At 32.2% G+C, this 14,501-nt stretch overlaps 1 protein-coding gene across 1 annotated transcript; it reads left to right on the forward strand.

Annotated features, from left to right (window-relative positions):
- The first annotated feature begins 6,655 nt into the window (after nucleotides 1–6,655).
- On the forward strand, nucleotides 6,656–10,378 carry LOC114756134 (glycine-rich RNA-binding protein RZ1A-like). The gene is made up of 4 exons (XM_028945051.1): nucleotides 6,656–6,747; nucleotides 9,095–9,211; nucleotides 9,491–10,024; nucleotides 10,118–10,378. Exons 2-3 carry the CDS (start codon nucleotides 9,101–9,103, stop codon nucleotides 10,004–10,006), a joined length of 627 nt encoding a protein of 208 aa, XP_028800884.1. The 5' UTR covers nucleotides 6,656–6,747; nucleotides 9,095–9,100; the 3' UTR covers nucleotides 10,007–10,024; nucleotides 10,118–10,378.
- The last annotated feature ends 4,123 nt before the right edge of the window (nucleotides 10,379–14,501 follow it).

Raw genomic sequence — 14,501 nt, forward strand, 5'->3', positions numbered from 1 at the left:
AGACAATTGTAAATGTTATATATATTTAGGGACAAGAAGGAGATGATAGTTGTTGTTTATAAAAAGGAATGGAAGGAGTATAATTTTACCCTTGATTTATTGTTATATAAACTTTATTCTCATAGGATATAATGTACTCCTCGATTTGGTCTTATTTATAAAATACTTCCAGTATATTTTACACATGCAAAAAATGAAATCTTAAAATGCATTAACTCTCCATTAAAATATAACAAATTTTCAACTTTACTTATATTTAATATATACATATTTCAAAAGAGATAACTACATACCCTATAATAAATGAAAGACAAAATAGTACATTCATACTGCAAATTTAATAAAATGACTTATAAATATTACCAAAGAAAACCTTCTCTCTCTACCCTATAAATAGGACCAAAGAAGTATATTAAATAGAAATAAAATTGAAAAGTTACTAAATTTTAAGACAAAGTTAATGAAGTTTAAGATTTTTTTAAAATTTGTGTAAAATATGTTGAAATAACTTATAATTAAAACTAAGAGAGTATAAATCACTTTCAATCACCTCATCAAAATTAAGTGAGAATGATTAACTCATTATATTTGTGCTAAATTGAAAAATTTTCTAATTTTTGCCCCTATTCAAATGTGTTTCATCTCCCTTCTCTTTCTTTCTTGTTATTTAACATGTATCAAGAATAAAAATTAAAAAATGATGATTAATAACTCTTTAAGTAACTTATATGTGTGTGTGTGTGTATTACGGATCAGTAATTTTTTTTAAAAGGCATCATATATTTTGATAGGAGAGACTACCCTTAAAATAATATAAATTTCTTTTCAAAAATACGCTGATCGAACGATCGGTTGCTTTTTAATAATGTTCTAGACAAGAGGTTGTTGTTTTTCAATAAGGGGCCAACAAAATACTGAAAAAATTCTTTTATAAAGGGGTGGACCGGGGATTAACTATCCTTCTTAACTTTTGCTTATATCCAACTCGATTTTGAATGTTAATTACACTTGCTTTCTTCTAAAGCTATATTTTTTATATTCTGTTTCTTATTTATTTGAAATTTCAGTTTTTTTTTTTTTTACAAGTGATGTACAACAACGCTTTCTTTTTAAAGTTAACATGTTAATGACAGATAGGCTTGATGGAACCTTTGGGATAATATGACACTCAATTTCTAAGAGTTCACGGGCTTTTTTGTTTTTGGCAAGTGACAAATGAATTTTAGCATTTTGCATTTTATGGATTAGTATCCAAAATAGGTTAAGAACTATATATAAGATAGTCTATATCCATTTTTTGATTATCGTTGTTTCTATGTTCTCCATTGATGGGAATAAGATGAGATACTAAAAATAAAATAGTTTTGTGAGAGTATATATGTATGTGGGAGAGAAAGAGAGATGGTATAAATAGACATAGAGATAAAAAAATGATAACTATGCAAAGTAAAGATATAATTTATAGTATTAATGAAATCAATTGAAAACTAGTTCTTGTTTGTGAGTTTGATCGCAAGTCTACATATTTTGATTCTTAATTATACACTAGTATTTTTTTCGCTGAAGGTTCTTGACTATATATTAATCTCATTAAATTTGAAAATCCTATGATTACCTAATGCCATGAAAATAGACAAAAAATAACCATATACTCACTTTGGTTCTATATATGGGAGTTAGATAACTAATTTAATAATATTAAAAAAAGTAGTTAAGTTAGTTATTTGAAAAAAAAATGTGTTGAGTTTTTGAGATACCTTTTTAGTCATTTTAATTGATCACTACTCCTGTGGAAATTAAAAATCTTTTATTACATACACGCAGGGATATAAATTTAAAAAATAAATTAGATCAGAGTCTTATATGTAATATTAAAATAACTTTTGGATTAACTTTCATGTTTAGGATTGGAAAGAGTATTGTCTTCTAGATGTTTCTAAGGGATGGAGAAGTGAATGGCTAAAATTAAATGAGAGTTGCAAATGGGTGACTAGGATGAACTTTTGGTCACTTGTTAAATTTGCATGTTGCTAAAGCAAAGTTCATGTGATGGTAATGTTGGGATTTAACTAAGAAATTAATTATCAAGAGAAACTCGTGATTTTCTGACCAAGAACCAAAAAAAGAGAAACAAGTGACTTGGTGCCAAAAATAAAGCCACAAGAAATTCAATGATTTTATTCAGCCATTCAAAAAAAAAGGCTATATGGTCAAGTGGCTTGCCGACTTGAGGTTTTTTTCTTCCTGTGGTGAAAGTCGCGTTGAGTCATTGCATAATATTGCAGATCTAGATAACCCTATCATCATTAGTATTACTCACTCACATATTAAATGTAAGTGTTAATTGAGATTTTTTTTTGCCAATTGCTAAGTGAGATGTTTATTTTGATTCTAAACATAATTTATAATGTCCTTATAAGATTTTTAGTGATTGTATACATTGAAGAAGTATTAAAAGTAATTTTTCTGATATTAATACGATAACCTTGATCTATTTATGTTTATCAAAAAATTAGTTTAAATTGGTTCAAAAAAATAAATATTTATTTCCTCAAATATGCACTGATTAATAAAGAGAATAAGTAAAAGATATAATAAGTAAATCAAAGAGGAAAGAAAATATATGTGGGTAAAATTAAAAAAAAAATTAAATATTTAGATAAAAGTAAATGTTATCTTATAAAAAAAATCACATCCTTCCAACAAGATTTAGCTTATATTTTGAACCTGATGGAGTAATTGAAAAATAGGTCATTTTAAAGTATTTTACTATGAGTAATTAATTTAACTAATTTTATTAATTTATATGAATTACTAATGATTGATGTTCTAAGGGGATTTTTTTGTTGTTATTCAACCGGTATAGCATAGTTGATGATACGACGGTTTGGATTGATAAAAATTAAGATCGTTTTGAAATGAACGTTTTTTAGCTCATGACCACCAAAACCGAGCTGAAGTCCCCCCCGGGGGACCGGGGTAAATCTGAAGAGGAGCAAGGCTTCACCACCGTCAGTCGCTCACCCGAGTCCAAAACGCTCCGCATTCCCTCCTCTTTCTTGATCCTTCTTCGTCACTCCCCTTCCAATCTGATTCTCCTGGTGAACCATTCAAACCCATTCGCTCTCTCCTTCATCGACCAATTCTCTCTCTGCCTATCCAGCCTCATCTTCATAATTCATCTCATCGTTAAATTCGGCTGCTTCCCACCAAGCATGGCGGCAGTTCCGATGTCGATGCTTGAATCTACCACGAGTTCTTCAAGAACAACGGGCATCATAACTTGCTTGAGCTCCAATTTGACCTTAATCCTCTCTTGCATGTCGTGGAAGGAGAAGTAGCGTATCATTGCATCAAGACAAAGATGTTGCCTCCAACATCAATTCCTCGGATGAACTTCTGGATAAGGCCGAGATGTTCTTTTATCGACAGGGATGAACGTGAAAATTGTAGCCAGTAAGTTTTAAAATTAAAAGGAAGAACATGTGCAATGAAAAAAAAAAATTTTAAATAAATAAAATGGGTGGCTTGGCCCACTATGAGGAGCTCGAGCTGCCATTTTACTAGCCCACGAATAGTACTCCATTTAAGCCTGGCCTACCGGTCTCTCAACTTTTGGCAGGTTGGCCTGTAATCGGCAGGCCAACCCGCATTATCACCTATAAATGTTTCAAGCAAGAAAATAAAAAGAAGGAGAATTAGTCGGCTTATTGTGTCACTAGCCAAGGCAAAAACTCGTTCAGTAGGGGTCATTAAGTAGTTTGGGCCTTCTAGAATTGGGCTAAAGGTCACGCTGATCCAAACTCATGTCCAAGAAGCACCCACAACACTGGTCCAATGTCCATTACTATGTAGGCCCAATTTTCTTTCATTTTGTTGGCCCTTCTTCACTTCAATCCTTTTGTTATTTGTCTTATCATGCGATGGGAAGCATAACAGAGCAAAAATATATTTTTAAGCTTTAGTTTCTATAACTTTTTAAGAAATTGCATAGGGCTCAGAACGAGAGGTGACAATATGGGCCAAACCCTAAGTTAGGACTAGATGGTGCAGATTAAAAAGGCTCCGTGTAATGACAAGTTGGCTTTTGGTCAACCCTAACCTGTCGTGGTGGGTTGACAGCTAACCTGCAAACTATTATTTTCTTTTTATTTTTTTTAAATTTTCTTCTTTATGCAAAAATATAATGAAGTTTTTATCCTTCCTTCAAATAATTGATTAAAAATACCAAATAAATAAATGATATAGATATTTTTTTAAAATTTTTGGATAGAATATAAAATATAATAATATATAATGATTAATAAAATTTTAAAAATACAAAAAAAAGCAGGTTAGCTTGCCAACCATAGGTTACGGGTTAGGTGGTGTGGGTTGAAAAACTTTGTTTACTAACAAGTTAACTTTTAGCCAGCCTTAACCTTGTTATTTTTTAGGGGTTAGCGGGTTGGACTTATTAGTTTAACTCATATTACTAGCTCTACTTAGAACCGGGAGGAACTAAAGAGTCATCTTAGTAAACTGTGAAAAAACACAACACGAACAAACATGTGCCTGATTGGTAAGGCATATGAGGGAAGAAAAAGTAGTTTATATGTGTAATAAGTCAGTTTGTAAATTTTAAAGCTGTTTGTCACAGCTTTTAGCTAATCTAACTTGTGGGTCAAAAACTATTTTTTTAAGCACAGTTGTAAAAGCATTCAAAACTTACTTATAACTTATGTAGAAGTAATTTTTTAGAATTAAAAAACACTTTTACCCTCATGTTTATGTTATTTTTATGCTTCTCTATATATATTTCTTATGCTTTCCAATCAATTTTTAGTTATTTATTTGTAATATTCTTTTAAGTGAAAATACTTTTTAACATTTTTTATAATATTTTTAAATTTTAATATTATTTTTTATTTACGTAAATTATGCAGAGTATATCATTCAATTAATTATGTAGGAGGTGTTTGGATAAGAACAAAACCATAATTTCAGAAATGCTTTTACAGTATACGAAATAAATATGTGGAGGAGTTTGCTTCGATTTAGGATAAAGTGCTTCTGAGAAGCACTTTTGAGATTAGCCAAACACCCATGTAATATTATTTGGTTAACAAATTTTTACGACTTCTGATTTAAACATATTTTATTCATTAAATATAACTTCTTCATATTATAATAATTTAAAATTATTATATTTTTTAAATTTATATTTTTAATCATTTTGCAATTTTTAATAAAAGTCATATCCATTTTATTCATTCTACAAACAATACTCCTCCGGTCCTAAATATAGGACTCATTTTACACTAAAAAATAGGTCATATATTTAGGACCGGAGGAGTATTATTTATTCAATCATCATCTATATAATTTTTTTTTACTTTAAAAACTAATTTTTATAAAATTCAATCCAAACAAAAATTTCATTACCCAATCTAACTTTTATTCAATTTTACTGTTTTAAAAGTCAGATTGAATGTATCGCTAATCCAAATGAAGCTTAAGTTTCAAAGGTATGGAATGCAAGGGAAATGGAACAATATACTGAAATACCACGTGAGTTCTCCTATCCTTGGTATACAGGAATAAACTGTGTAAGGTCATAATTGCCCCTAAGTAAATCTATTTTACAGCAAACATCGTATCATCGAAGGTTGCCAAATATGGTAATATGATGCTATCTGTTCTTTTGATAGTTTTACGCATTTTTTGGTGTGCGGGCCCTGAATTTTAAGGGATTGAGTGTGAGACTGGGAGCGAAAATGAGAGTGGGTGTGAGAATAAAACTTTAAAATTACCTTAATAATTTTATTTTATAATTATGCATAAATCATACAAAGACTTATATACCATCATACAGTAATAAATAAAAATAGAAGCTTGTGAAATATTATAAGAATAATTTGGTAAAAATAGTATTCAATCCTATAAATGATTTTCTAATACCATGCGGGATGGCATTATTGTGCAATCCCATCTGGTGGTCATTTTAGAATCCTAAGTCTCTCGTAATTTTTTTTTTTTACAATCCTAAGTACTCTTTCGGTCCTTAATATAGGACCCATTTAACTAATTTGATTATATTAAGGAAGTTAGATAAGTTAGTTAATTATGATATAAGTGACACATTTTTCCTAAAACACCATAATCATCTTTCTTAATACCCCCTCTCCCTTTTCTACTTAATTATGGTTGAGGGAGTATCCATAAGGGTACTTTAGAGAAAATTGATAAATATGAGAAATGAGTCTTATATTTAGGAGCAAAACCAACTCAAGAATTGGGTCCTATATTAAGGACCGGAGGAGTATTATTTAGTGCCTCATATCAAATATATTAAAATGAGCTATGGTACTATGCAAGTCCCATTCTTATTTTCATTTGATCACACCAAACATGCCATAGACATGGACGAGTGATGCTTACCCATTTTATTTTTATATAATATACTATTGAATTTGGAAACTACAATCTGGGCCCCAGATCTTCCTAAAACTAATTAAACGATGTCGTCTGGTTGGATGCTGGCGGCAAATCAAACGCGCGTCAAGTGAGCACGTGTGGAATTGGGGCGTGCGACCAGTACGATAAAGATAGAATCCAAAGGCGTCGGGCCTGATTCGGCAAACACGCTGTGGAATTTCTTCCTCTTAAAAGTAAATTGCACTTGATACTTCAGCGTCTCCTCTAGGTTTTCCGCCATTCCCCGCCGATAAGAGAAGAGGCTCCCTTGAGCGGATCTCTGCACCACTGGTATAGTTCTGTAGATCCTTTACACGATTTCGATTTTCTTCCCTTTTCCGCGAGATTGTTATATTGTTATTTTTGCATTTCTGAGTTGGATTTTATTGTCTGGTGGACATTTGCATCAAAACATCAACTACAAGGTAAAGACTTTGCTGGGTTTTATTTGAATTGTGCTTGAAATTCGTGGGTTATTGATTTAGGCTGAGTAGGCCCTAAAAGTCCGAATGTGGAGTTGAAGGTGCTGGTTTTCTTTCTCCTCTGTTTTGTCATTCAATCTGATACTTTTGGTAGTAAGTTGTTTTAACTGAGCTTTATGCTGCTTAATGGTTAGTGCTGTTGAGAAGTTGCTAGGGTAGCAGGCATGCGTGGAGCAGTGAGATAAGCGTGTATTCTGTTTTCGTTTTAAAGAATTGTACTTGATAGAAATCGACTAATCAACTAATAACTATTATGCCTTGTGTGATAAATAAAATTGAAAGCCAACGCTATCTATTCTAATGTAGGGAATTTGTTCGTGTTTATAAATTAATTATGTATTGCAGTTTGGATAAGCACTTGTGTTAGTGATGTTTATGCTCGGTTCCCAAAAGGGGAAAAAAAAAAAATCAATTATTGCCATGTTACGACAGTCTTGCTGTGCCATCTCTCAGACATTGTCTTCTCATGCAACATGCTTATCAAATTCATTTATGCACCGGTGTCATCTATGGTTCTTGTATGAAGAATAGTTCATCCCTCAGAGGGTCTTCTAAAACGTTTTACTCGGTGATATGCCAACAAATCTCATTTAGCATACAGACTCTGCTTAATTGTTGCATTACATCTCTTAGATTCCATAGTTTCCTACTTCCTTCTGTTTCATCTGTTCAATTTCATCTCCATTGACATTAATAACTGATAGTCTGTTTTTTTACCATAAAATGAAATCTTCGCATAAATCTGAGAAACAATTACATGCTACTTGAAACTAGGAGTCCAAGGGTCGCTCATCTGTGTCAAGTTCTAACTTGGAGATCTTCATAATGTCTAATTCTTGTATGCCAGTTCTTTTTGGTCAGATCATTTCAAATTGCGGGTTTCTATCTATTCTTTCCTTATTCCTCGCTTCTATGCTTTGCTTGATTAAGTCTTACACCTAATACATCCTCCCATTAAAAATCCTGCGACTGCAATGTTTCATTTTGGTCTTAACTTTTAGCCATATTGTCTGCCTCAAACTATTTGATCCCAGAAGCTAATAACTTACTTGAAGCATAAATATAAACTCTGTAGCCTTTTAACTTATCATAGCGACAAATGAAATCTGTTAGATCTTCCTCCATCTAAGCTATTTATAATTTTATATCTTTGGTTCAAGAAACTTGTTATGATTGTATGACAACTGACCTCAAGTATACTTATACGAACTGTCTAGTTGTTTAGTCTCCTATCTTGACAAATAGCAGCTGTCAACTTTAAATATCAGGAGCTCCCCTGCATCTTATCTATCATAATCTGCGGTACCTGAAGTTTCAGGTCTCTTGAGAACTAACGTTTGCAGACATGATTCAACTTTGTGTGAAGAATGGTAAAAAAAGTTAATTCATATTCAATAAGCAAGACAGTTTTTTCTCCTTTTCCCCCTCACTGAGTTAAATTTTACTCCCTCCGTTTCTTATTATAAGAGACATTTGATGCTTATAGCATGTTCCTATATATAAGAGACACTTAAAAGTTGTTTCTGTTTTCTTGTGTTGATTTCTTATTTTACTCATATTTATTGTCTGCAACTCACACTCTCTCTCCTTCCCACTTCTCTTTCTTTGAATAATTTACCATTGTTCTCTCTCATGCTCTCTCTCCTTATTAATGAGGGCCTTTTTGGAAAAAAAATTATACCTTTTACATGTTGATTGTTCTTAACTAATTTTAACTGTTTTTTTTATCAACGTAATTCGGTTATTCGTCTCTTATAATAAGGAAGGGAGAGAGTACTATTTTCTGCTAGCTTTTTATTGTAGCTTGTAACATATTATTTCTTGTGAGTTTTGTCAACAAGAGAAATTACATATTAATTTGCACTGTATTTGTATAATGTGCATTTTCTCTCATTTCTTTCGAGATGAATGGGATTATTTTGAGATATCTTACTGATGCAAGTGTTGCAGTAAAAAATGGTGAAACTTAAAAATATATCTTGTAATAATAAATTATAATGCTGTGTTCCCTCTTGTTTTTGTGGATTCTCATTTTCCCGTTTCTTATTTGAAGATGATAGGATTCATTCATGTGAAATGGGTTTCTTTCACTTATGTGAATCAAATAACTGATTCAAAAGTTTTATTTCAATGCCTGTTTCCTGGAAAATTTGTAGATTGAAATGTCGGAAGCGGATGAGTACCGCTGCTTTATTGGTGGCCTTGCATGGTCAACATCTGATAGGAAGCTGAAGGATACATTTGAAAAGTTTGGCAAACTTCTTGAGGCAAAGGTATTGAATTCTATCACATTACTATGTCACTATTATCCTTTATCCTAATTTCTGTTGTTACAACCACATTTCATGATCTTGCTTCAAATTTTATTTTTGCTGCAATAGTGAAATAGTGACTATAACAAGAATATGGATTTGGTTTGGCTTTATTGAACAATCATATCAGTTTTAATAACTATTTCTTTGAACTTTGGGGGTGGTTGTAATTCAGCGGTTCAGCCCTTTTCTAGTTATACGTTCCTCACAGTTACAGTTTTAAATATATCCTTGATGTAGGTGGTTGTGGACAAATTCTCTGGGCGCTCTCGTGGCTTTGGATTTGTTACGTTTGATGAGAGGAAAGCAATGGAAGAGGCTATTGAGGCTATGAATGGCATGGATTTAGATGGTCGAACTATCACTGTTGATAAAGCTCAGCCTCAACAAGGATCTGCTAGAGATGATGGTGATCGTTACCGTGAAAGGGGTCGTGATCGGGATCGTGATCGTAACCGAGATTATGGAGGTGGTCGAAGCTCTAATGGTGGTGAATGTTTTAAATGTGGTAAACCTGGTCATTTTGCCAGGGAGTGCCCTAGTGAAGGAGCAGGAGGGGGCAAGTATGGTGGCAGGGAAGGTAGGTATGGTGGCAGGAGTAGTGGTGGTGGTCACTATGGTCCTGATAGGAATGCAGATCGTTATTCTGGTGGGCGCAACAGGGACTCAGGTAGTCACGGAGATTCTGGAAGTGATCGTCGTGATCGTGCTGGACCTTATGAACGTCGAGGATCAGGAGGCTTCCGTTCTGGATAGTGTACAATCTTCATTGAGGTATGCAACGTGAATGGACTCTTCTTGTTCTGGGTGGTTTCTCTTTCCGTAAGGTGTATTGTGCTAATAGAAATTTCAATTTTACTTTTGCAGCTGCAAAATTTGGATGTGTTGCTTTTGCTGCCTCAACTGCCTTTTATGATGGCCATGTTCTGGGATTCTTGTTTGGGGATCGATGATGACAGTGTTTTGATGTGCCATACTCAGCACATATATCAAACCCATTTATGTTCCAAAAATGCTGACCATTGGGTCCGTTGAAATCTTATGCATGATTGACTTGCTATCCAAATTGGTGTTGTGCTCTATGCTATTGATAAATGCTGCTCGGTACCTTGTGAGTTGTGGTTTCCATGGGGAATTGCGTATGGCATATTTTCTGCTGGATTTCCAGTTTCAGTATATTGGAAAGTTATTTGGTAGTGGATGGATTTTTCGAGGGCCAAGGTGGAAGTCCGTATCTGGGAGTTTGCTTAGAGTTCCCGTTTGGATATGCTATATCTGGATCTTTGAATTAAACTAATCCAGTGGGTAAATTATTGATATATTTCTATCATACTCCTACCTTCTAATTGGTTAGATTGCAGTTTTTCGTTTGTGCTTTATTAATGTTATTAAATTTTGGCAGGATGCTTGGCTTAATGTGGTCGTTTTGGATTCGTCCTTGTGGTCCTTTGTTGCTAATTGGATATGCATGATTTTCTAAATTTAAAACCTTTCAGCTGCTGCAAGCCATCTGCAGCTTCATTCAGTAATCATGACACCTTTGTTTTCTGCATGGGCTCTGGTGGAAAGATGTGCTGGGCATACTTTTTATCTTCATGCATGTGGTTTGTTGAGCTTGTTTGCCGCGATTCAATTAGGTGGTCTTACTCCAAACCTGACTTACGGTCCCAAATTCCCATTCTGTTCTGCAAGATGGACTCATGATCTATTGAGATTTGAGATTGCTGCCTCGTCCTTTAATCCTTTTGTGGGCCCAAAATTTCCATTATGTTCTGCAAGATGGGCTAATGATCTAGCGTGATTTGAGAGTGCTGCCTTTTCGTTGACCTCCATACAGTGATTCTGAAAGGAAGTTCTGTGGTCACCCTAGAATATATATATATATATATATATATTTATATATATATGTTCTGCCCTAGTAACCTTTGTTTTCCCCCCTAATACTGTTTGTCTGTATGTCCAGTGAACAAACTATACTTAAGAGTCATGTTGCTGAAGGTGAGAGTTTGTGTTCTGAGTGACTGAACGCTGTAGGGATTAACCACTATACAGTTTTGCTTCATGATTAACTAGACGCATTTTTCTCTCTTATATTGTATGAAGTGTGAGGAGTAAGTTGCACTGCCTTGTCCTTAGGGTTTGAGTTTTCGATATGCCACATAAAGTTATGGGAATTAAAGCATGGTGGTATGATTCACTTGAGCTAAGCTGTTGGGGTATTTCCTATGTAAATTGCATCGAAAACTTTGGAGAGAGAAAGATGTACTATTTCGTCCCTTATTATAAGATTCAATTTTTTGAATAGGCTTGTCTTGTTTTATAAGATCTTTGAGTTTGGTTGAGTATTTAATCTATTATTACCTATTTTACTTTTAATTTAATCCATCTAATATATATATTTTTTATTTATCTTATTATTATTCTATCACATTTGTCTATTTATATATAGGGGTATATTTGGAAAAAATTATATTTGTTACATATTAATTGTTTTTAATTAATTTTAACTTTTTTTTAACTGTGCGATTTAGTTAAAATGATTTTATAATAAGGGATAAATGGAGTAAATGGATAATTAATGATCTGATGAGGAAATTTGGTAGGAGAATGGAGGGTCTTGATAATGTTCTTGTTTGGATAACATGAGGACGGTGTAGAGTTTTGCAAACTGGATCTCTATTCTGGATCTCTATTCAAGCATGAATGATATGAAAGAAATAAACTTGTGTGGGGATTGTATGAATTTTTTTTAAAATATTTTTTTATTAAATAATTTTACATGCTCATTATCTCTGATATTTCTCTGACTATGGATCATGTGCATTACTTACATTTTAACGTAGAGAATTTGGATTTGACTAAGTGTCAACCGTTTGGTGTGATTCCGAGGGAAAAATCTCGTGATTGATGAGTTTAATCATAAATTCATAACTAATAACCTCTTTGTATTTAATTGAAGAGGATATTTTACTGAAATTAATTTACTTATAAATAACTAACTTAATTAATTTTTTTAATATTTACAAATTAATTATTTGACCGGACTATAAGCAGTGAGGGATTAGACTAATGCGAAATCTACGGTGGAAATAGTGGTGTGTACAAGATTGAAGATGGAACTTTGAAGTGTCGCTTTCAACAAATTAGGTCACGAATCCTATTGAATCAATTAATTAACCATGACTTACAATGAAAGTTGCTAACTTTATTGACCTGTGGTTTGGATAATATAATGCGATAATATATTAATTCAGCAGTGTGGCCGGCACACGCCACTTTGATAATTAATACAAGATTCCTTTCTGATTTGTTTTCTGATTTAATTTGCACAAAAGCATCCAAAGTGGTCATTGCCTTGATATGGCTTTATTTTCAGGGATTAGTTTATTTGATTTTATTTTTCTCAAATTAGGTTTCTTGGTTGCTTTGGAACAGCAACACAGGGTGTGGTGATGATGCGAAGCATCAAATCTAAACTCAGCTCTGGGTGTTTGGGATTGCTTTTAAAAAATATGTTTATATTTTTAAATCTGTAAGAGAAGTTGAACTTGTGTCTTTATGAGTTATGAATGAAATCCTTGTCAAGCTAAACCAACCTTTGCATATTTATTCAAATCAGATTTAAGTTATTAAGATAAAATATGAATTGTCTATATTTGTTCTAGGACAGCACAATGATGCTGCTGCTTTTTAAAAGCGAGTTACTGGTCCTAGCCATCAACATCCCCAGAACATGGCAAAAGAAAAATCCAAACAAATGAACTAATTAAAGGAGACCAACATATAATTAATGGATGGATCACTAAGATTTGAAAAAGAGAGATTCTAAATGAAAAAGAATCATATTGGGGTGTGTCAAGTTTGGATTTTTATTCATTATGAACTATTAAATTTGAAGGGCCTGTGGCTTTCGTGTGGAATGCACACTCCAATTTAATATGGTATGACACACATTAAAACTCAACTAATTGATTCCTTCACTAATTAATACTTATTTGCCAATATGCCACTATATATCATCATATGGAGGCCACATTAGCCTAACAATAACAACAACAATAATAATATTGCTCGACAAAAATCTCCCTCTTTTTCTGTTTCGTATCTTTGTATGTTCATGTGTCTGTGACTTGCTTATTTAATTAGCAAAAGGAATATACCCATCTGCTGATTGTGTTTGGCATACATATAAATATCTAAATATCATATACTACCTCCGGTCCTAGTCATAAAGCCTCGTTTATATATTATAAACAAGGTCTTATAATTAGGAACAGAGGTAGTATATACATTACATTGTCAATATTTTTTTTACTTATTATTTAAAAACACCGATCTAATAACTATAATAGTTAAAATTATATTATAACGTATTTCTCTGGTCCTATACATTTTCAGTATATTTCATATAAATAAAAGAAAATCTTAAAATGCATTAACTCTTCATTAAAATATAACAAATTTTCAACTTTACTCATATTTAATATATACACTTTTCAAAAAAGATAACTACCTACACTATAATAAATGAAGGACAAAATAGTACATTCACACTAAAAATTTAATGATGTGACTTATAAATAGGACAAAAATTTTTTTCCTCTCTGCCCTATAAATAGGACCAGAGGAGTACCTAGAATCTTAAAACAAATTACAATTTTCACATAAATTATCTTAAATTGTGATAATTTCTTAATAACACAAACTGAATGTGATCTTACCAAATTACTACTCTGGTCCTTAATATAAGAACTTTTATTTTGGTCCTAAATATAAGACCCCAATTTACTTTATCTCTTATATTTTTTTTTTTTTTCAGTTAGTCCTTATAATAATAGTAGTTTTAACCAATATACTTGATTAGTAAAGATATTTTAAAAAACACAACATCTATTTGTTACAAATAACTAACTTAACTAATTTTATTAATCCACTCAAATTAATCAATTAACTCTTATATTAATGACCGGAGATAGTATAAAAGTTAAATAACTAATTTATTAAAAATTAAGAAAATTAGTTAAGTTAGTTATTTACAACAAAGGGATATTGTTTTTTCAAAAATATCTTCGTGAATTATGTACATTAGAATGAAAACCTTTTAATATATGTAATCACTATGGAGACCATTTTGAAGAAAAATAAATAAATATGAGAGATAAAACGAATTAGGGTATAATATTGAGGACTGAATTGAATCTCCAAATAACTCTTATGCTCAGCTTTCATCATTTCACTACGTCGTTTATTA

Source organism: Neltuma alba, unplaced genomic scaffold, assembly GCF_004799145.2.
Source record: "Neltuma alba isolate B1F8T4 unplaced genomic scaffold, ASM479914v2 tig00010372_pilon, whole genome shotgun sequence".
In the NCBI taxonomy this organism is placed as follows: Eukaryota; Viridiplantae; Streptophyta; class Magnoliopsida; order Fabales; family Fabaceae; genus Neltuma; species Neltuma alba.